The sequence below is a fragment of the Salmo salar genome, chromosome 16 (assembly GCF_965601325.2).
Source record: "Salmo salar chromosome 16, fSalSal1, whole genome shotgun sequence".
Taxonomy (NCBI): domain Eukaryota; kingdom Metazoa; phylum Chordata; class Actinopteri; order Salmoniformes; family Salmonidae; genus Salmo; species Salmo salar.
The window spans coordinates 80,599,118-80,622,500 of record NC_138306.1 but is presented as its reverse complement, the minus strand read 5'-3'; the positions used below and the strand labels follow the sequence as shown (position 1 = coordinate 80,622,500).

The 23,383-nt window shown below is 46.3% G+C and overlaps 1 protein-coding gene across 1 annotated transcript in view; it reads left to right on the top strand.

Moving 5' to 3' along the window:
* LOC106575792 (kalirin) overlaps positions 1–23,383 on the top strand; it is a 78,490-nt gene that overhangs the window by 29,299 nt on the left and 25,808 nt on the right. The window contains 20 exon segments of the mRNA XM_082963023.1: positions 3,855–4,021; positions 4,519–4,638; positions 4,819–5,037; positions 7,268–7,417; positions 8,763–8,904; positions 9,268–9,383; positions 9,553–9,675; positions 9,791–9,973; positions 10,209–10,333; positions 10,508–10,684; positions 11,094–11,163; positions 11,478–11,567; positions 11,738–11,830; positions 12,145–12,256; positions 12,401–12,504; positions 12,506–12,558; positions 13,313–13,346; positions 13,446–13,547; positions 14,392–14,546; positions 15,430–15,532. Coding sequence (XP_082819149.1) covers positions 3,855–4,021; positions 4,519–4,638; positions 4,819–5,037; positions 7,268–7,417; positions 8,763–8,904; positions 9,268–9,383; positions 9,553–9,675; positions 9,791–9,973; positions 10,209–10,333; positions 10,508–10,684; positions 11,094–11,163; positions 11,478–11,567; positions 11,738–11,830; positions 12,145–12,256; positions 12,401–12,504; positions 12,506–12,558; positions 13,313–13,346; positions 13,446–13,547; positions 14,392–14,546; positions 15,430–15,532 — 2,438 coding nt within the window.

Below are 23,383 nucleotides of genomic sequence, written 5' to 3'. Positions count from 1 at the left end.
AACGTCCCTCACCTATAGCATCCTTCACCTATAACGTCCCTCACCTATAGCATCCTTCACCTATAACGTCCCTCACCTATAACGTCCCTCACCTATAACGTCCCTCACCTATAGCATCCTTCACCTATAACGTCCCTCACCTATAGCATCCTTCACCTATAACGTCCCTCACCTATAACGTCCCTCACCTATAACGTCCCTCACCTATAACGTCCCTCACCTATAGCATCCTTCACCTATAACGTCCCTCACCTATAGCATCCTTCACCTATAACGTCCCTCACCTATAACGTCCCTCACCTATAACGTCCCTCACCTATAACGTCCCTCACCTATAACGTCCCTCACCTATAACGTCCCTCACCTATAGCGTCCTTCACCTATAGCATCCTTCACCTATAACGTCCCTCACCTATAACGTCCCTCACCTATAACGTCCCTCACCTATAACGTCCCTCACCTATAGCATCCTTCACCTATAACGTCCCTCACCTATAACGTCCCTCACCTATAACGTCCCTCACCTATAACGTCCCTCACCTATAACGTCCCTCACCTATAGCATCCTTCACCTATAACGTCCCTCACCTATAACGTCCCTCACCTATAACGTCCCTCACCTATAGCATCCTTCACCTATAACGTCCCTCACCTATAGCATCCTTCACCTATAACGTCCCTCACCTATAGCATCCTTCACCTATAACGTCCCTCACCTATAACGTCCCTCACCTATAACGTCCCTCACCTATAACGTCCCTCACCTATAACGTCCTTCACCTATAACGTCCCTCACCTATAACGTCCCTCACCTATAGCATCCTTCACCTATAACGTCCCTCACCTATAACGTCCCTCACCTATAACGTCCCTCATATATAACGTCCCTCACCTATAACGTCCCTCACCTATAACGTCCCTCACCTATAACGTCCCTCACCTATAACGTCCCTCAAATACAACGTCCCTCACCTATAACGTCCCTCACCTATAACGTCCCTCACCTATAAAGTCCCTCACCTATAGCATCCTTCATCTATAACGTCCCTCACCTATAACGTCCCTCACCTATAAAGTCCCTCACCTATAGCATCCTTCACCTATAACGTCCCTCACCTATAACATACCTCCTCCTCCTTAACTTGAACAGATTGGTAGAGAGAGTGAGGTACTGTATAGTTGGAATGTTCGGGCGAGGGAAAGAGGGATTCATCATATGAACAAGTATGAAGGAGAGGCTGAGAGGGAGAGAGAGATGGGAGGAATAAGAGAGAAAGGGAGACAAGTTTTGGCTAGAGAAAGAGAGAGAAGAGGGGAGAGAGATCTAACAGCATTTTTCTGTTTAACCCTGACATATTTCACTGAGAAAATGAGTCATGTTTCAGCCTGCACCCTGCCTTCCCCTCTGGGTATTTAGCCAGTTAGCAAAGACGACGTATGACAACAGCTAATGTGATTGGTCAAAGTGCCCCTGTGGAGAGTGCAGTCAGACTGCAGAGTGATACGTCTCGCTCTGTTCATTCAGCCATCCCTCACCTATAGCATCCTTCACCTATAACGTCCCTCACCTATAGCATCCTTCACCTATAACGTCCCTCACCTATAGCATCCTTCACCTATAACGTCCCTCACCTATAACGTCCCTCACCTATAACGTCCCTCACCTATAGCATCCTTCACCTATAACGTCCCTCACCTATAGCATCCTTCACCTATAACGTCCCTCACCTATAACGTCCCTCACCTATAGCATCCTTCACCTATAACGTCCCTCACCTATAGCATCCTTCACCTATAACGTCCCTCACCTATAGCATCCTTCACCTATAACGTCCCTCACCTATAACGTCCCTCACCTATAACGTCCCTCACCTATAACGTCCCTCACCTATAACGTCCCTCACCTATAGCATCCTTCACCTATAACGTCCCTCACCTATAACGTCCCTCACCTATAGCATCCTTCACCTATAACGTCCCTCACCTATAACGTCCCTCACCTATAACGTCCCTCACCTATAGCATCCTTCACCTATAACGTCCCTCACCTATAACGTCCCTCACCTACAGCATCCCTCACCTATAACGTCCCTCACCTATAGCATCCTTCACCTATAACGTCCCTCACCTATAGCATCCTTCACCTATAGCATCCTTCACCTATAACGTCCCTCACCTATAATGTCCCTCACCTATAGCATCCTTCACCTATAACGTCCCTCACCTATAGCATCCTTCACCTATAACGTCCCTCACCTATAGCATCCTTCACCTATAACGTCCCTCACCTATAGCATCCTTCACCTATAACGTCCCTCACCTATAGCATCCTTCACCTATAACGTCCCTCACCTATAACGTCCCTCACCTATAACGTCCCTCACCTATAACGTCCCTCACCTATAGCATCCTTCACCTATAACGTCCCTCACCTATAACGTCCCTCACCTATAGCAACCTTCACCTATAGCGTCCTTCACCTATAACGTCCCTCACCTATAACGTCCCTCACCTATAACGTCCCTCACCTATAACGTCCCTCACCTATAACGTCCCTCACCTATAACGTCCCTCACCTATAACGTCCCTCACCTATAACGTCCCTCACCTATAACGTCCCTCACCTATAGCATCCTTCACCTATAACGTCCCTCACCTATAGCATCCTTCACCTATAACGTCCCTCACCTATAGCATCCTTCACCTATAACGTCCCTCACCTATAGCATCCTTCACCTATAACGTCCCTCACCTATAGCATCCTTCACCTATAACGTCCCTCACCTATAACGTCCCTCACCTATAACATACCTCCTCCTCCTTAACTTGAACAGATTGGTAGAGAGAGTGAGGTACTGTATAGTTGGAATGTTCGGGCGAGGGAAAGAGGGATTCATCATATGAACAAGTATGAAGGAGAGGCTGAGAGGGAGAGAGAGATGGGAGGAATAAGAGAGAAAGGGAGACAAGTTTTGGGAGAGAGAGAGAGAGAAGAGGGGAGAGAGAGATGAGAGGAAGGGAGATAGAAGAGGGGAGAGAGAGATGGGAGGAATATGAGAGGAAGGGAGATAGAAGAGGGGAGAGAGAAGAGAGGAGAGAGATTAAAATGAAGGAAAAGATGGAAAAGCTGGGAGAAAGAGGAAGAGGGAAAGATGGGGTGAATGTGAGGAAGAGGAGAGAGATGGGGTGAATGTGAAGAAGAGGAGAGAGATGGGGTAACATTGAGAGTGATGGGGTGATGGGAAGGGGATTGGGGTTACCATGGAAACTGCTTTCTCAAGCGCACAGCTGGTCCCTATGGAAACGTACATATTGAATTTACCATGGAGACGACCGTTCACAGTCAGACTGTGAGGGGAATTCAGATCCGAACCATCCCAGGGTAACCACACACACACACACAGATGGGCGCTCATGCATATGCACTGATGTGCACATAATACACACACACACTTATACACTCACACGCATGCACGCACACACACACACGATTCCTTGCATCCATCGTCTCTCCTCTTCTCCTTCTCAAACCCCATTGGAGAAGAAGGTCAGAGGGGAGGAACCTTCTCCTGGAATACAGTTGACAAAGGATGTGAGGAGATAGGAGGCGAGGAGATAGGATATGAGGAATCACAGAAAGACTAATGAAGAGCCAGATTTCTATAGGAAGGGCTCTTCCAACGTGACATCATGGCTTAGCACCATCTAGTGGTGAACAGTATACACTCTGTATACTCATCAAACATACATACATATAGAAATGGGATATTTTCACATAGATAAGTTTGTGTGTGTGTGTGTGTGTGTGTGTGTGTGTGTGTGTGTGTGTGTGTGTGTGTGTGTGTGTGTTCCAGGTATTCAGCTGACGGCTGAGGGGGAGACTGATCTGTCCTCTCAAGTGGAGGGGCTCCATCAGCTTCTACAGGACAAGCAGAAGGAGCTGCACCAGATAGTCGAACACACACACACACACCTGGAGCAAGGCTTGCAGCTACGCCACCTACAGAGTCAGGTCAACCAGGTAAACACACACACACACACACACCTGGAGCAAGGCTTGCAGCTACGCCACCTACAGAGTCAGGTCAACCAGGTAAACACACACACACACACACACCTGGAACAAGGCTTCCTGCTACGCCACCTACAGAGTCAGGTCAACCAGGTAAACACACACACACACACCTGGAACAAGGCTTGCTGCTACGCCACCTACAGAGTCAGGTCAACCAGGTAAACACACACACACAAACACACACACACGCGTAGCACGCAAACTCACACATCCACTTACGAACACACACACGCATGTATATAATGTGTATATGTACTGTATATGACCCTGGCATCATGTCCACCTCCAGGTTCAACCATTACCACAAACAGCTACACACACTCCCACACATGAACAGAAACCTGCACAGACACACACACACACACACACACGTATATAACGTATATATGTGATGTATATCTATGTGTGTGTGTGTGTGTGTGTGTGTGTGTGTGTGTTCCCAGGTGCTGGGCTGGATCAGTGAAGGAGAGGTGATGTTGTCTTCCTGTATGGTGAACTCCAGCTCTCTGTCCGAGGCTGAACAGCTACAGAGAGAACATGAGCGCCTCCAACAGGCCATAGAGGTAACTACACCCACTGCAAATCAATAAATACCAGTCACTGTAATGCAAACAAACTCTATTGACATAAAGTAATGTTGCCAAATCAGTTTTTATAAGTGTTCCTCTCTCTCTTATTAATCCCCCTCTCGCCCCCATTTGGTCCCTTTCTACCCTTTCCCCCTCCCCTTCTCCTCCCCCCAGTCTCTGCTTCATGCTGACTCTCTCCAGAGGACCCACCAGGTGGCGCTGGCGCTGCAGCAGCGGGCAGAGCTGCTGGTGAGGGCGGGCCACTACGACCCAGAGGCAGTGAGGGCATGTGCCCAGACGGTGGCGCTACACTGGCAGACCCTGATGCTGCGGATGGAGGACCGCCTCAAACTGGTCAACGCCTCCGCAGCTTTCTACCGGACCTCACAACAGGTGAGTCAGAGTCACTATCTCCTTATCAACCTCAACCCTAACCCTTGTGTCCACACCCCCGTTCAACCCTAACCCTTGTGTCCACACCCTCGTTCAACCCTAACCCTTGTGTCCACACCCCCGTTCAACCCTAACCCTTGTGTCCACACCCTCGTTCAACCCTAACCCTTGTGTCCACACCCCCGTTCAACCCTAACCCTTGTGTCCACACCCCCGTTCAACCCTAACCCTTGTGTCCACACCCCCGTTCAACCCTAAACCTTGTGTCCACACCCCCGTTCAACCCTAACCCTTGTGTCCACACCCCCGTTCAACCCTAACCACAAACCTAATCCCCACACCTCTTGTAGCCTCAGCCCAGGATTTAATAACCAGCTGTAATAGCAGGCTATAATAACCAGCTGTAATATCAGGCTATAATAACCAGCTGTAATAGCGGGCTATAATAACCAGCTGTAATATCAGGCTATAATAACCAGCTGTAATAGCAGGCTATAATAACCAGCTGTAATAGCAGGCTATAATAACCAGCTGTAATAGCAGGCTATAATAACCATCTGTAATAGCAGGCATTAATAACCAGCTGTAATAGCAGGCTATACTAACCAGCTGTAATAGCAGGCTATAATAACCAGCTGTAATAGCAGGCTATAATAACCAGCTGTAATAACAGGCTATAATAACCAGCTGTAATAGCAGGCTATAATAACCAGCTGTAATAGCAGGCTATAATAACCAGCTGTAATAACAGGCTATAATAACCAGCTGTAATAGCAGGCTATAATAACCAGCTGTAATAGCAGGCTATAATAACCAGCTGTAATAGCAGGCTATAATAACCAGCTGTAATAACAGGCTATAATAACCAGCTGTAATAGCAGGCTATAATAACCAGCTGTAATAGCAGGCTATAATAACCAGCTGAAATAGCAGGCTATAATAACCAGCTGTAATAGCAGGCTATAATAACCAGCTGTAATAGCAGGCTATAATAACCAGCTGTAATAGCAGGCTATAATAACCAGCTGTAATAACAGGCTATAATAACCAGCTGTAATAGCAGGCTATAATAACCAGCTGTAATAGCAGGCTATAATAACCAGCTGTAATAGCGGGCTATAATAACCAGCTGTAATATCAGGCTATAATAACCAGCTGTAATAGCAGGCTATAATAACCAGCTGTAATAGCAGGCTATAATAACCAGCTGTAATAGCAGGCTATAATAACCATCTGTAATAGCAGGCATTAATAACCAGCTGTAATAGCAGGCTATACTAACCAGCTGTAATAGCAGGCTATAATAACCAGCTGTAATAGCAGGCTATAATAACCAGCTGTAATAACAGGCTATAATAACCAGCTGTAATAGCAGGCTATAATAACCAGCTGTAATAGCAGGCTATAATAACCAGCTGTAATAACAGGCTATAATAACCAGCTGTAATAGCAGGCTATAATAACCAGCTGTAATAGCAGGCTATAATAACCAGCTGTAATAGCAGGCTATAATAACCAGCTGTAATAACAGGCTATAATAACCAGCTGTAATAGCAGGCTATAATAACCAGCTGTAATAGCAGGCTATAATAACCAGCTGTAATAGCAGGCTATAATAACCAGCTGTAATAGCAGGCTATAATAACCAGCTGTAATAACAGGCTATAATAACCAGCTGTAATAGCAGGCTATAATAACCAGCTGTAATAGCAGGCTATAATAACCAGCTGTAATAGCAGGCTATAATAACCAGCTGTAATAACAGGCTATAATAACCAGCTGTAATAGCAGGCTATAATAACCAGCTGTAATAGCAGGCTATAATAACCAGCTGTAATAGCAGGCTATAATAACCATCTGTAATAGCAGGCATTAATAACCAGCTGTAATAGCAGGCTATAATAACCAGCTGTAATAGCAGGCTATAATAACCAGCTGTAATAACAGGCTATAATAACCAGCTGTAATAGCAGGCTATAATAACCAGCTGTAATAGCAGGCTATAATAACCAGCTGTAATAACAGGCTATAATAACCAGCTGTAATAGCAGGCTATAATAACCAGCTGTAATAGCAGGCTATAATAACCAGCTGTAATAGCACTGGCTGGAGATCCAGCACCATTCAATCAGACAGCGACATCATTGTAATTCAGAAGTTCAGCACCACATGGCAGTGGACAGTAACCATGTGTATATACTCAGGCATACTGTATGTTTGTTTCCCCCAGGTATGTGGTGTGTTGGAGAGCCTGGAACAGGAGTATCGTAGGGACGAGGACTGGTGTGGTGGCGGAGAGAGGCAGGGGAGCAGGGGCCAGCCGGAGCACCTCATTCCCCTCATCAACAAACACATGGAACAGAAAGAAGCCTTCCTCAAGGTACGGAGAGAGAGAGCGAGAGAGAGAGAGAGCGAGGGGACAGAAAGAGAGAGAGAGAGCGAGGGGACAGAAAGAGAGAGAGGACAGAAAGAGAGAGGAAAGAAAGACAGAAAGGCGGAGAGAGGACAGAAAGAGAGAGAGAGGACAGAAAGACAGATAGAGGACAGAAAGACGGATAGAGGACAGAAAGAAGGATAGAGGACAGAAAGACGGATAGAGGACAGAAAGAAGGATAGAGGACAGAAAGAAGGATAGTGGACAGAAAGACGGATAGAGGACAGAAAGACGGATAGAGGACAGAAAGACGGATAGAGGACAGAAAGACGGATAGAGGACAGAAAGACGGATAGAGGACAGAAAGACAGATAGAGGACAGAAAGACGGATAGAGGACAGAAAGACGGATAGAGGACAGAAAGAAGGATAGTGGACAGAAAGACGGATAGAGGACAGAAAGACGGATAGAGGACAGAAAGAAGGATAGTGGACAGAAAGACGGATAGAGGACAGAAAGACGGATAGAGGACAGAAAGAAGGATAGTGGACAGAAAGACGGATAGAGGACAGAAAGACGGATAGAGGATAGAAAGAGAGAGAGGACAGAAAGACAGATAGAGGACAGAAAGAGAGAGAGAGGACAGAAAGAAGGATAGAGGACAGAAAGACGGATAGAGGACAGAAAGACAGACAGAGGACAGAAAGACGGATAGAGGACAGAAAGACAGACAGAGGACAGAAAGACGGATAGAGGACAGAAAGACGGATAGAGGACAGAAAGACGGATAGAGGACAGAAAGACGGATAGAGGACAGAAAGACGGATAGAGGACAGAAAGACGGATAGAGGACAGAAAGACAGATAGAGGATAGAAAGACGGATAGAGGACAGAAAGACAGACAGAGGACAGAAAGACGGATAGAGGACAGAAAGACAGACAGAGGACAGAAAGACGGATAGAGGACAGAAAGACGGATAGAGGACAGAAAGACAGACAGAGGACAGAAAGACGGATAGAGGACAGAAAGACGGATAGAGGACAGAAAGACAGATAGAGGACAGAAAGACGGATAGAGGACAGAAAGACGGATAGAGGACAGAAAGACAGATAGAGGACAGAAAGACGGATAGAGGACAGAAAGACGGATAGAGGATAGAAAGACAGATAGAGGATAGAAAGACGGATAGATGATAGAAAGACAGATAGAGGATAGAAAGACAGATAGAGGATAGAAAGACGGATAGAGGATAGAAAGACGGATAGATGATAGAAAGACGGATAGATGATGATAGAGACGGTTTTTAGCTACAGTCTCTGGTGTTATGTTTTAACCCCTTGTTTCCTGCAGGCATGCACCCTGGCCAGACGCAACGCAGAGGTCTTCCTCAAGTACATCCACCGCAACAGCGTTACTATGGCAACCATCTCCGGGCACAGTGCAGGAGCAGAGGTCACTGGTCACTCCCGTGTGCCTGAGCAGCAGGTCAAAGGTGAGCCAACACACAGTTACAATACACACACACACACACACACACACACACACACACACACACACACACACACACACACACACACACACACACACACACACACACACACACACACACACACACACACACACACACACACACACACACACACACCCACACACACACACACACAGAGAGAGAGAGACAGAAGAGCATCCGTATGCATGTTGATGATATTTTAGCCACTGTGTTTATACCTGGCAGTGCAAATGTGTGTGTGTGTGTGTGTGTGTGTGTGTGTGTGTGTGTGTGTGTGTGTGTGTGTGTGTGTGTGTGTGTGTGTGTGTGTGTGTGTGTGTGTGTGTGTGTGTGTTGCTCTTGTAGGTATCCTCAGTGAGCTCCTGCAGAGGGAGAACAGGGTTCTACATTTCTGGACTCTGAAGAAGCGTCGTCTGGACCAGTGTCAACAGTACCTGCTGTTCCAGAGCCACACCCAACAGGTGGGTTTGCCACGCCTCCTTTAGATGAGTCCACACCCAGTTTGGGAAACCTGAGTTTGAGATGTAGAATTATAACAGAGCCATGTTGGCACCCAGACAATTACATTACCCTGAAAATGGTTTGTCCTCCTCTCTCTTTATCTCTCTCTCCATCTCTCTCTCTCTCCAGGCGTTGGATTGGCTGCAGCAGAGTGGTGAGCACTACCTGTCCACTCACACATCGCCAGGGGCAACCAGTGCAGAGACCCAGGACCTGCTGGCTCAACACAGGGAATTCTGCATCTCGGCTAAGGTGAACACACACACAGACCCACTCACATACACACATGCTTACACACACACTACAAAGGTAAGGGGTATATCAGAACAGTTCCCACAATCCATTTCTCCCCTCTACCTCCTCCCAGCACACTCAGGAGAAGGTGCACCTGCTGATCCAGCTGGCAGAGAGCATGCTGGGTAAGGGCCACTCCCACAGGGTGGAGCTACGGAGGTGTGTGTCGACGGTGGACAAGCGCTACAGAGAGTTCTCCATGCGCATGGGCCAGTACCGGAACATACTGGAGACTGCACTGGGAGGCTGCACTCAGGTGTGTGAGGGTTGGAGTGTGTGTTCCTTGATGACTAGTTGTCTTCCATGTGTGTGAGGGTGACTGAATGTGTTCGGCTGGTGGGTGCACGGGTGTGTGTGTCTCAGATTCCAGGGCGATCAGAGATAGAGCTGAAGGATTTATGCATGGGCTTTTTGACCATGTCTGTTTCCTTCCTGTCAATGAAGTTCTCTGAATGGTATTGAATTGTCTCCGTGTACGGTGTCCCCTGTAGGACAATAAGGACCTGGAGCTGGAGCTCATCCCCAACAGCCTCTCTGACTCTGACCCCGAAGTGAACCTGAACGACCCCAACCACGAGGTCAGCGACGAGAAGAGGAGGACGGCCAGGAAGAAAGAGTGAGTCCAACAGAGAAAGAGAGAGAATGAGAGAGCGAGAGGGGGAAGCGGAGAGAGGGTAAGTGGGTGTGTGTGTGTGAGAGAGAGAGAAGAGGGAGAGACAGGGAGAGATAGAGAGGTGGTAGGATAATTGTATTTATTGAAAAAGTAGCCAGTTTCTTGGTACTCCTGCAGGTATATCATGTCAGAGCTTCTCCAGACAGAGAGGGTGTATGTGAAGGATCTGCAGGAGTGTATTGATACCTACCTGTGGGAGATGACCAGTGGCTCTGAAGAGATCCCCACCAGGATCGCCAACAAGGATGACATTGTCTTTGGGAACATCCAGGACATTTATGAGTTCCATAACAGGTGTGTATATTACAGTCTGTATAGCACAAGCTGTGTGTAATGTATGGTGTTTACATGTCATTAGATAGAACAGAAATGGAATTAATCCCGAGCCAATATGGCCGCCATTATCCCATTCTAGAGATCTGCAGTTCTCTGACATCTATGACATTATACTGTATGTCTCTATGGTATAGCACAGAGGTATTCAAATATTACCTTACCAGGTCCGGACTCCTGCTGCTTTTCTGTTCTACCTGATAATGAATTGTACGCTCATGGTGTCTCGGGTCTAAATCAGTCACTGCTTAGAGGGGAAGAATGAAAAAAGCAAGTGGAAGTGGCTTCAAGGTCCATGTTTTTAGTTTGAGGGGTGTAAGCATAGCATAACAGATAATAGTGTATAATGATGGTTTGTGTTTTGTTGCAGTATTTTCCTGAAGGAGCTGGAGAACTACGAACAGCTACCTGAGGATGTGGGTCACTGCTTCGTCACCTGGGTAACCACCAGTACATTATGTCTGATAGAGCAGAGAGAGAGAGGAGAGAGAGAGAGAGAGAGAGCGAGAGAGAGAGAGAGAGACAGAGTGTTTGTGTTCCAATGAATCACAGTACTGCAGGAGTCTGAACCTCGTATGTTTACATTGCCAAAGCAAGTGAAATAGATAAAATGAACAGTAAACATTACACTTCCAAAAGAATAAAGACATTTCAAATGGCATATTATGTATATATACAGTGGTGTAATGATGTGCAAATAGTTAAAGTACGAAAGGGAAAATAAATAAACATCTCTCTCTCTCTCTCTCTCCAGGCAGATAAGTTCCACATGTACGTGACGTATTGTAGAAATAAACCAGACTCCAGTCTTCTGATCCAGCAACATGGGACAGGCTTCTTTCAGGTGACACACTCTCCATTTCCCTTTTTCTCTCTCTCTCTTTCTCTGTCTCACTCTCTTTCTCTCACTCTCTTGTCCACATCTCAGCATAATACAGTTAGTCTGTAGATGGCAATCACAGTTCAGTGTAGCGTCTCTGCAGCCCTGATTTTACGCTGTGTGTATGTGTGTAGGAGGTCCAGAGGAGACATGGTCTTGCTAACTCCATCTCCTCAGCGCTCATCAAGCCGGTTCAGCGCATCACCAAGTACCAGCTCCTTCTCAAGGTACAGAACATGACAAATACTGATGTGTGTTGGTTTAACAAGACACTATTCTTATGCTCTCTGTCTCTCTCCCTGTCTGTCTCTCTCCCTGTCTCCCTGTCTTCCTGTCTCCCTGTCTCCCTGTCTTCCTGTCTCCCTGTCTGTCTGTCTGTCTGTCTGTCTGTCTGTCTGTCTGTCTGTCTGTCTGTCTGTCTGTCTGTCTGTCTGTCTGTCTGTCTGTCTGTCTGTCTGTCTGTCTGTGTGTGTGTGTGTGTGTGTGTGTGTGTGTGTGTGTGTGTGTGTGTGTGTGTGTGTGTGTGTGTGTGTGTTTCCAGGAGTTGTTGGCGTGTTGTGAGGAGGGAAAAGGCGAGATCAAGGAGGGTCTGGACGTCATGCTGAGTGTTCCAAAGCGAGCCAACGATGCCATGCATGTTAGCATGCTAGAGGGTGAGCTGATGTCACATTGTGCTGGTATGATGTCACTTATTGTTCTATGATGTTACTTCCTGCTGTATGATGTCACTTTCTGCTGTATGATGTCACATCCTGCTGTATGATGTGACATGACTTCCTGCTGTATTCCTATCCCAGGTCTGGAGGAGGGCTTGGAGGTGCAGGGAGAGCTGCTCCTGCAGGATACCTTCCAGGTGTGGGATCCTAAATCCCTTATCAGGAAAGGCCGGGAACGCCACCTGTTTCCTGTTTGAGCTCTCGCTGGTCTTCAGTAAAGAGATAAAGGACTCCTCCGGGCGTACCAAGTAACCTCTACAAGAGGCAGGCTGAGGGTACTATACTATACTATACTATACTATAGCATACCATACTATAGCATACCATACTATACCATACCATACCATACTATACCGTACCATACTATACCGTACCGTACCATACTATACCATACTATACTATAGCATGACATACTATACCATACTATACTATACTATAGCATGCCATACTATACCATACCATACTATACTATAATATACTATACTATACTAATACTATACTATACTAATACCATACTATACCATACCATACTATACCTTGCTATACTATACTATTCTATACTATGCTATACTATACCATACTATACTATAAATATAACTATACTAATACCATACTATACTAATACCATACTATACCATACTATACCATGCCTATACCTTACTATACCATACCATACCATACCATACCATACTATACTTATACCTATGCTATACTATACTACACTATACCATACCATGCCATACTATACCGCACCATACTATACCATAGTATACTATACTATAGCATGCCATACTATACCATACCATACTATACTATAATATACTATACAAATACCATACTATACTAATACCCATACTGTACCATACCATGCCATACCATATACTATACTAAACTAAACTAATACCATACTATGCAGTACCATACTGCACCGTACCATACTGTACCCCCATCTCAACTATACACATAGTAAAACACCTATACAATATTACTCTACCACACCAAGTACCTCTACAATAGCAGGCTGAGAGTATAGCTACGACACATATATACTTTGATGCATTCTACATCCCATATACCCCACCTTGTTTCCCAAAGGAAACATTAACTGCCTTGTGTCCTCTTCCAGACGTCAGAGTTGGGGGTGACAGAGCATATTGAGGGGGACCCCTGTAAGTTTGCTCTGTGGGTGGGCCGTACCCCCACCTCGGACAACAAGACCGTCCTCAAGGTAACAGCCAAATATATTCTCAAGTGCACTCTCCTACTGCCTGTCATCTCTGGTGAACCTTTTCATGTGCACTCTCCTACTGCCTGTCATCTCTGGTGAACCTTTTCATGTGCACTCTCCTACTGCCTGTCATCTCTGGTGAACCTTTTCATGTGCACTCTCCTACTGCCTGTCATCTCTGGTGAACCTTTTCATGTGCACTCTCCAACTGCATCTCAGTGCTAGAGGCGTCACTACAGACCCAGGTTTGATTCCAGGCTGTATCACAACCGGCCGTGATTGGGAGTCCCATAGGGTGGCGCACAATTGGCCCAGCAAAGCCCGGGTTAGGGTTTGGCCGGGGTAGGCTGTCATTATAAATAATACTTTGTTCTTAACTGACTTGCCTAGTTAAATAAAGGTTAAATAAAAAATGTAAAAATCTCTGGTGAACCTTTTCACGTGCACTCTCCTCTGATGTAGCTTCTGTTGTGATTTCCTATATTTACTTTACTATCCGTTTGTCTCGTTTTATCACTCTCCCCTGCCCTCCCCCTTCTCTCTCTCCCTCTCTCACTCCCCCTCCCGCTCCTCCCTCTCCCTCCCTCCCTCCCTCCCTCCCTCCCTCCCTCCCTCCCTCCCTCCCTCCCTCCCTCCCTCTGACCCTCCCCGCCCCCTCCCTCCCTCCCTCCCTCGCTCCCTCCCTCCCTCTGACCCTCCCCTGCCCCCTCTCTCCCTTCATCCCTCCCCCTCTCTCTCTCTCCCTTCATCCCTCCCTCTGACCCTCCCTCCCCCTCTCCCTCCCTCCCTCCCTCCCTCTGACCCTCCCCCGCCCCCTCTCTCCCTCCCTCCCTCCCTCCCCCAGGCCTCATCTCTGGAGCTGAAGCAGGAGTGGGTGCGTAGTGTGCGTCAGGTGATCCAGGAGAGACGTGGCCATCTGAGAGGAGCGCTGAGGGAGCCCATCCCCCTCCCCAAGACCCCCGCCCCCACCCTGGTCCGCACGCGCAGCATCAACAGGAGGTTGGTACCTACACACACACACATAGCCCACTTCCTCTCTCCCTCTCTTGTCTGTTGTACCACTAAGGTGGTTGTACAGTTTGTATTACTTGCAAGACAGAGAAGTGGGTTGAGTGTTTTTATTTTAGAATTAGAAATTAGAATACTAGAATGGTCTTGAACCTTCTTATGATGGGATAAATGGCAGACATTTTGGTCAGGGAGTTGGTCAAACATGGTTTGCCAGTGCTGTGATAAGATATTGTGTTAAATAATGAATGTGAAGAATTGATCTACACTGTATGTTTGTTAGCTAGATAGCCAGACAGTTTTAGAGGAATGATTCCATTAATGTTTCAAATTAAATGCCAATATACCAACATTCCATTTAAACAATGTAGTCAATCCACAGCCATACAGTGGCTGAAAGCAGTTGATGATACTGTAGGACTTAGACAAGTGGTAAATGCAACAAGTTCTGATATTGTATCATATAATAGCACTAACAGATTTCCAAGAAAGGAAACATTTAGACATTTATGGTCTGTTTACATATATCTTAGAGGCTATTTATACAGAACATTTGTATAAAACCCATATAAACTACATTTATAATTGTATAACAATATTTTCGGTTGACAATAATTCTATTACACCATTTGTGATATATGACATGCCTATTTCACTTTTATTCTCCTCCATCAGTAAAATCAGGATTATGTCTCTACTGCTATTCATTCACATTAGACTGGGTTGTATTTCTCCCTGTCCAATATGGCTGCCATTTTCAACCCATGCTGGAACTTCAATAGGATCTCTATGGTTTATATTATGTACTGTAAGTGTCATCAGGTTGTGCGCGTACGTATCATGATATTTTTGATGTGTACGCGTCACCCCCCAGAGACACCAATGAGGATGCAGACAGCCTGGGAGATGCCAGCAGCCAGCCGGACACCGTCTCCATTGCCTCCCGCACCTCTCAGAACACAGCAGACAGCGACAAGGTAGAGACAGACTACACTACCCAGCAGCCACCACTGTTTACACAAAAAGTACCCAAGAGTGATCTGTTCTATGTGTATATACACTCATACAGAGACTCTAAGAGCTTCTAAGAGTGTAGGAGTTGTTATTGACGTTCTATGAGTGTAGTGACTTCCTTTACTAATGGAACATGTCCACTGCCAAGCCTGAGGCAGGGTTGTTTCTGACGCATACAGTCCACATTCAAAGTTCCCAAAAGCCAAACGGCAAAAACATTCAATGACATCCAGGGATGTGGTGCAACAAAACGATGATTGATTTTCCTTATATCTAACTAAAATGATTCTCTAATCAACTTAAGGCATAGATTACTTGACATGAAAATGCATATTATGATCTGTTTGTATGTCTGGTCAAAACTCGAAACCGCTCCTGTGTCTAGCTAGGACTCCCTCCACCCCTGAAGGCCCAACTTCCTGTCTTTATCACTAACACACTTACCCCAGTACAATGCATGGGCAAGAGGGGGAGCCAAAAACTAAGGTACACTAATAACAAAGGAATATACCTCAACCAGGTAAATATAAATCATAAAGGTATGTACCTAATAATTTATCACATACATTCATATATATATATATATATATACACTGCTCAAAAAAATAAAGGGAACACTTAAACAACACAATGTAACTCCAAGTCAATCACACTTCTGTGAAATCAAACTGTCCACTTAGGAAGCAACACTGATTGACAATAAATGTCACATGCTGTTGTGCAAATGGAATAGACAACAGGTGGAAATTATAGGCAATTACCAAGACACCCCCAATAAAGGAGTGGTTCTGCAGGTGGGGACCACAGACCACTTCTCAGTTCCTATGCTTCCTGGCTGATGTTTTGGTCACATTTGAATGCTGGCGGTGCTTTCACTCTAGTGGTAGCATGAGACGGAGTCTACAGCCCACACAAGTGGCTCAGGTAGTGCAGCTCATCCAGGATGCCACATCAATGCGAGCTGTGGCAAGAAGGTTTGCTGTGTCTGTCAGCGTACTGTCCAGAGCATGGAGGCGCTACCAGGAGACAGGCCAGTACATCAGGAGACGTGGAGGAGGCCGTAGGAGGGCAACAACCCAGCAGCAGGACCGCTTACTCCGCCTTTGTGCAAGGAGGAGCAGGAGAAGCACTGCCATGGCCCTGCAAAATGACCTCCAGCAGGCCACAAATGTGCATGTGTCTGCTCAAACGGTCAGAAACAGACTCCATGAGGGTGGTATGAGGGCCCGACGCCCACAGGTGGGGGTTGTGCTTACAGCCCAACACCATGCAGGACGTTTGGCATTTGCCAGAGAACACCAAGATTGGCAAATTCGCCACTGGCGCCCTGTGCTCTTCACAGATGAAAGCAGGTTCACACTGAGCACGTGACAGACGTGACAGAGTCTGGAGACGCCGTGGAGAACGTTCTGCTGCCTGCAACATCCTCCAGCATGACCGGTTTGGCGGTGGGTCAGTCATGGTGTGGGGTGGCATTTCTTAGTGGGGCCGCACAGCCCTCCATGTGCTCGCCAGAGGTAGCCTGACTGCCATTAGGTACCGAGATGAGATGCTCAGACCCCTTGTGAGACCATATGCTGGTGCGGTTGGCCCTGGGTTCCTCCTAATGCAAGACAATGCTAGACCTCATGTGGCTGGAGTGTGTCAGCAGTTCCTGCAAGAGGAAGAAATTGATGCTATGGACTGGCCCGCCCGTTCCCCAGACCTGAATCCAATTGACCACATCTGGGACATCATGTCTCGCTCCATCCACCAATGCCACGTTGCACCACAGACTGTCCAGGAGTTGGTGGATGCTTTAGTCCAGGTCTGGGAGGAGATCCCTCAGGAGACCATCCGCCACCTCATCAGGAGCATGCCCAGGTGTTGTAGGGAGGTCATACAGGCACGTGGAGGCCACACACACTACTGAGCCTCATTTTGACTTGTTTTAAGGACATTACATCAAAGTTGGATCAGCCTGTAGTGTGGTTTTCCACTGTAATTTTGACTGTGACTCCAAATCCAGACCTCCATGGGTTGATAAATTGGATTTCCATTGATTATTTTTGTGTGATTTTGTTGTCAGCACATTCAACTATGTAAAGAAAAAAGTATTTAATAAGATTATTTCTTTCATTCAGATCTAGGATGTGTTGTTTAAGTGTTCCCTTTATTTTTTTGAGCAGTATATATATATATATATATACACACATACATGGAGCTCTGTATGTTCTGTCTTTTATACAAATATGTCCAAATCGGCTCTAACATACCGGCCCCTAATTGTTAACTGCACTGAATGCATAACAAGGACTTAATATTGAAAAATAGAGCCAATACACAAAATATACTATACCAGAGCAGTATTACGGTTCATAGCTATGTACATGTACAAGGTCCCATATAGGACAAGAGTCCAGTGATCTCAGTCCCAGATTGGAAGTGTTCAAGTGTTCAACATCCCAAAATTCAAGAGTACGACATCCAAGAATCAGAGGTGCACGTGATTTGAAGATGGAGATCTGTGTGTGTGTGTGTGTGTGTGTGTGTGTGTGTGTGTGTGTGTGTGTGTGTGTGTGTGTGTGTGTGTGTGTGTCTCATTCAGCCGCCTCCAGGAGCAGACAGAGTTTATTGATAGGTCTCTGTAAGATGTTGGTCTTAACCATGACGCTCCGGACAAGACCTTTGACCCCTGGCAAAGCCTCCACCACACACCCCAGTAGCCAAGAGTTCCTTGGAGCTGTGTCATCCACGATGGAAACAAGATCACCAGGACTGAAGTTTCTCTTAGTTTTGTTCCACTTGTTCTACTCCTGCATAAGTGGAGATAGTCCCTTATCCATCTCTTCCAGAAGAGGTCAGTGATATATTGTACTTGCTTCCATCTCCTTCGTGAGTATAGGTCTCCTCTCTGGAATAGTCCTGGTGGCAGGACTGGCTTTGTTTTCAGATGAAGCAGATGGTTCGGAGTCTGGGGTTCTAGATCATTAGGGTCATTTGTTACAGTTGTGATTGGTCTGTCGTTCATGATCGCCTCAACTTCACACAAGGCTGTCTGCAAAGCCTCATCATCCAGTTCTTGCTCTTTAAGGACTGAATAGAGGATCTTTTTCAACCTCTCCCATACTCCCCCATGGTGGGCTCCAGAGGGAGGGTTGAATGACCAGTTCACTCCTTCCTTCAGTAATGCATTTTGAATCTTGTTGTGATCCAGCTCTTTCAACGCTTCTCCTAGCTTTCTGTGTGTTCCAACAAAGTTGGTGCCATTGTCTGTTCTGATACTTGTTACTGGGCCTCTTCGACAGATGAACCTGCGTAGGGCATTGATGCAGGAATCAGTATCCAGATAACTAGCAAATTCTAAGTGGACAGCTCGACTCACAAGGCAAGTAAAGATCACACCATACCCCTTCACATGAACGCGGCCTCGCTTCACCTCTATGGGGACGAAGTAATCTATGCCCACATTGGTGAAAGGTGGCAAATCAGGTGACACCCAATCTGTGGAAGGTCGGCCATCTTCTGTTCTCCAGCTCTAGCTTGCACCCGCCTGCAGAAGACACAGCTCTTAGGATCTTCCATGCTAAGGAGTTGGCACATGGCATCTAATATCGCTGGCCAAGACTGGAAAGCATGTGTCCTCTCCCAGAGTGGCCAACCTGCTCATGGATGTGGAGTAAGATCAGTCTGGAGATGTGGAAGTCTTTGGGCAGGATCATAGGATTCTTTAGTTCCATAGGCATAGCAGCTTTGCTTAACCTTCCTCCCACTCTCAGAATGCCATTGTCAACAATTGGATAAAGCTTACAGATTGAGCCGCTTCCCTTGGCACACTGTATTCCTTTCACAATGAGTGCAATTTGTTTAAAGTGCTGTCTTTGCTCAAATCGAATGATTACCTTTTCTGCTTCATCTAGGTCATCCACAGACAGACTTTATTTTCCAAACGTTAGTTTGAACATGTAAATTTGTTTCTTCAATGAGTTTTTAAACTCTGATCTGATTCTAGATCCGGTTTTGTGAGAACTTTCCTTTTCTGGCTTAACCGTAGAAGATCTCTTCAGTTTCAGCATCCAGGCAACTGCTTTCTTCCTTGTTGAATAGTACTCAATCAGTTTGCTGGTCGGACTCTTTTCTTCCACTCTTGTACTGTTTACGATGATGACATCTTTTCTCACCACTGGATCATCTGGAGGGATGGAGCCAAGCTCCTCGGGGACTTTCGGCAAGTGTGTTTCTGCTTTTTCCAGGAATGCTGGTCCTTTGAGCAATCTCTTTGAGTTCAGGAAAGTTTCAGCATGTAACCCTCTTGAGGCATCGGCGGCTGGGTTGGGTTTGGAGATCAAATACCTCTACTGTTTTGCTTTCGATATGTCACGGATCACAGCAACCCTATTAGCCACAATGGTATGGAATCTCTTGGTATCGTTGCGGATGTATTGTAGCACAGACTGGCTTTCTGTCCAGGAAGTTGACTCCTAGAGTTAAATCTGGAGCTCCAACCTTAACATCCTGTCCACTCGCACTGCCAATGTTGCGGCAGCAACTTCCAGTCTGGGGATTGTGATCTGCTTGAGTGGAGTCACTCTTGATTTCCCCAGCATGAATGCGATGTGGACCTTTTCCATACCGTTTGTGAACCTAAGGTAACTTGCCGTGCCACAACCTTGTTCACTTGCGCCACCGAAGTGATGCAGCTGTTCTCAGGCATCATGCACCAGTCAGTCTGGAATCTGGACAGCTGGTCCAGCTCTGAGAGACATCTCTTCCATGATATAAAGTGTTCTTCGGGGATGACTTGGTCCCATCCACACTTTAGCTTGCAGAAGCCTTGAAGAATCTGCTTTGCCTTCAAGATAAATGGGGAGGGGAAACCTAATGGATGGTAAACAGAGCTGATGGTTGAGAGATACATCTTCTCGTAAGGGGTCTGTTCTTGACAGTGACTCGGAAGGTAGACGCATCACTTTCAATGTTCCATCGGATTCCAAGTGCTTTTTCAACAAGCAGCTTCTCTCTGTCCAGGTCCAGTTATTTTATCTGCTTGGCTTTGTGTTCCTCAGGGATAGAATCCAGCGCAGCACGGCTGTTGCTGACCCACTTGGTCAACTTGAACCTACCCTGACAGCACACATCTCTGAGGTTTTTTTGTGAGAGCTATGGCTTGTTCTTCTGTACCACTAGATTTGAGGCAGTCATCAACATAGAAGTTGAACTTGACTGTTTCATTCACCTCTTCATCGTACTTCTCACAGTTGTCTTCTGCTGTCTTTCGTAGTGCAACTTGGAGAGGATATAGCACCGAAGAGATGTCTTTCTGTACTTCTCCAATCTTTTGTTACTGTCACCATCTGGCCACCATAGGAATCGCAGGAAGTGAGCGATTCTTCTCCCCTCCTCTGAGGCAGTGCAGTACAGAGAGCCAAAACAGGACCAGAGGGGTGTCTCCCCAAAACAATAGACTAGTCTCATGACCTCATCCCTGTAGCAGTAGCTGTGTGGGTTGTGTGTGTGTATATGTGTTACGAGGGTGTTCCCCTCACACAGTGTTAAAAGTCATTCTGATACTTTTGGGGAACAGTTCACCAGTGCTGTCTTGGTATGTATACATTTCTGCACATCTTGAATTTTTAATTTAGATTGTGTGTTTAGTATGAATATACATAGATATTATTATACACGTTATTATGACCATGTTATTATGATATGGTCATTTAGCAAACGCTCTTAACCAGGACGACTGACGGAACCGTCAGCCCATATAGTAAGGTATTCAGTATGTCGTCAATGCAGGAATCAACCCACAACCTTGCTGTTGCAGCACCATGCCTCTAGACTGACCCACTGAGACATTGGGAGCAGGTATTTTACCATTTTAGGTATTTGTTGGTATGTGGCCTATGTAAGTGTGTGTGTGTATGTGGTCACAACCAAACTGTTCAGAGCTGAGTGTATTTTCACCATCAGTACTACTACTGTACTGAGAGTTCTTCACCCAGTTTGTACTGCTCACTTTCACAATATCTGTCTCTGTTGCTCTCTCTCTCTCTTTCCTTCCCTCAGTCTCTCTCTGTCCTCCCATTCTCTCTCTCTCTCCCTCTCTCTCTCTCTTTATCTCTCTCTCTTTCCTCCCATTCTCTCTCTCTCTCTCTCCTCCCATTCTCTCTCTCTCTCTCTCTCTGTCTCTCTCTCGGTTGGTCTGTCTCTCTCTCTGTTGGGAAAGCTGTGTCCGTATGGCGGGCTTCCCAAAACATCTGTGAATGATTTGGATGGGGAACACCCCAACAGTCCCCATGGTGTGTGTGTGTGTGTGTGTGTGTGTGTGTGTGTGTGTGTGTGTGTGTGTGTGTGTGTGTGTGTGTGTGTGTGTGTGTGTGTGTGTGTGTGTGTGTGTTTTTGATAACAGACAGCTCCTGGAAGGACAGCCGTGATTTACATATTCACATATTTATCCAATCAGCATGTTTCTCTCATAGGAACACTAAAGGAGGACTATATATCATACTTCCTTCGTTCTCTCTCTCCCTCACTCCCCTTTCTTCCCTCCCTACCTACCTCTGTTCCTCTTTGCACTCACCTCTTCTCTCTCGCTTCTTCTCTCCTGCCTTTATTCTCTCCTTTCCTTTCCTTTCCTTTCTCCCATCGTCTCTCTCTCCCCTCCTCTCTCTCTCATACCCTCCCTGTCCTCCCCTCCCCCTCCTCCCCTTTCTTTCTTTCTTTCTTTCTCTTTCTCTTTCTTTCTTTCTTTCTCTTTCTTTCTTTCTTTCTTTCTTTCTTTCTCTCTCTCTCTCTCTCTCTCTCCTCTCCTCTCTCTCTCCCTGTCTCCCTCTCTCTCTCTCCCTGTCTCGCCCCTCTTCTTTCTTATACCCTATCCTGTCTCTCCCCTCCTCCCTCTCTCTCTCTCTCTCTCCCTGTCTCTCCCCTCTCTCTCTTATACCCTCCCTGTCTCTCCCTTCCTCACTCTCTCTCTCTCTCCATCTGTCCCATCCTCTCTTTCTCATACCCTATCCTGCCTCTCCCCTCCTCCCTCTCTCTCTCTCTCTCTCTCTCCATGTCTCTCCCCTCCTCTCTCTCTCTCCCTTGTTGTGAGTGTTTTCCTTCTTCTGTCTGTACCATAAGGATCAGGTCATGCTCTAGTCAGGTGTTTCAAAACACCTAGGGCTGGAATCACACTGGAAACCCAGTGTTTCAGGGCTATTGAACCCTATTCAATCAGAACTGGCAACCCGGGTTTTAAGGGTTATTGAACCCTATTCAATCAGAACTGGCAACCTGGGGTTTAAGGGTTATTGACCCTATTCAATCAGAACTGGCAACCTGGGGTTTAAGAGTTATTGACCCTATTCAATCAAAACAGGCAACACAGAATTTCAGAGTTATTGGCACTATTCAATCAGAACTGGCAACCCAGAGTTTCAGGGCTATTGACCCTATTCAATCAGAACTGGCAACACAGAGTTTCAGGGCTATTGACCCTATTCAATCAGAATTGGCAACCCAGAGTTTCAGGGTTATTGACCCTAATTCAACCAGAACTGGCAACCCAGAGTTTCAGGGCTATTGACCCTAATTCAATCAGAACTGATAACCCAGAGTTTCAGGGTTATTGACCCTATTCAATCAAACTGGGAACCCAGAGTTTCAGGGCTATTGACCCTAATTCAATCAGAACTGATAACCCAGAGTTTCAGGGTTATTGACCCTATTCAATCAAACTGGCAACCCAGAGTTTCAGGGCTATTGAACCAATTCAATCAGAACTGGTTTATGGGGGTAAGACAAAGGGGGTCAAGAGAGGTCATTTGGGAGGATTTACATGTGAGACTATGTGG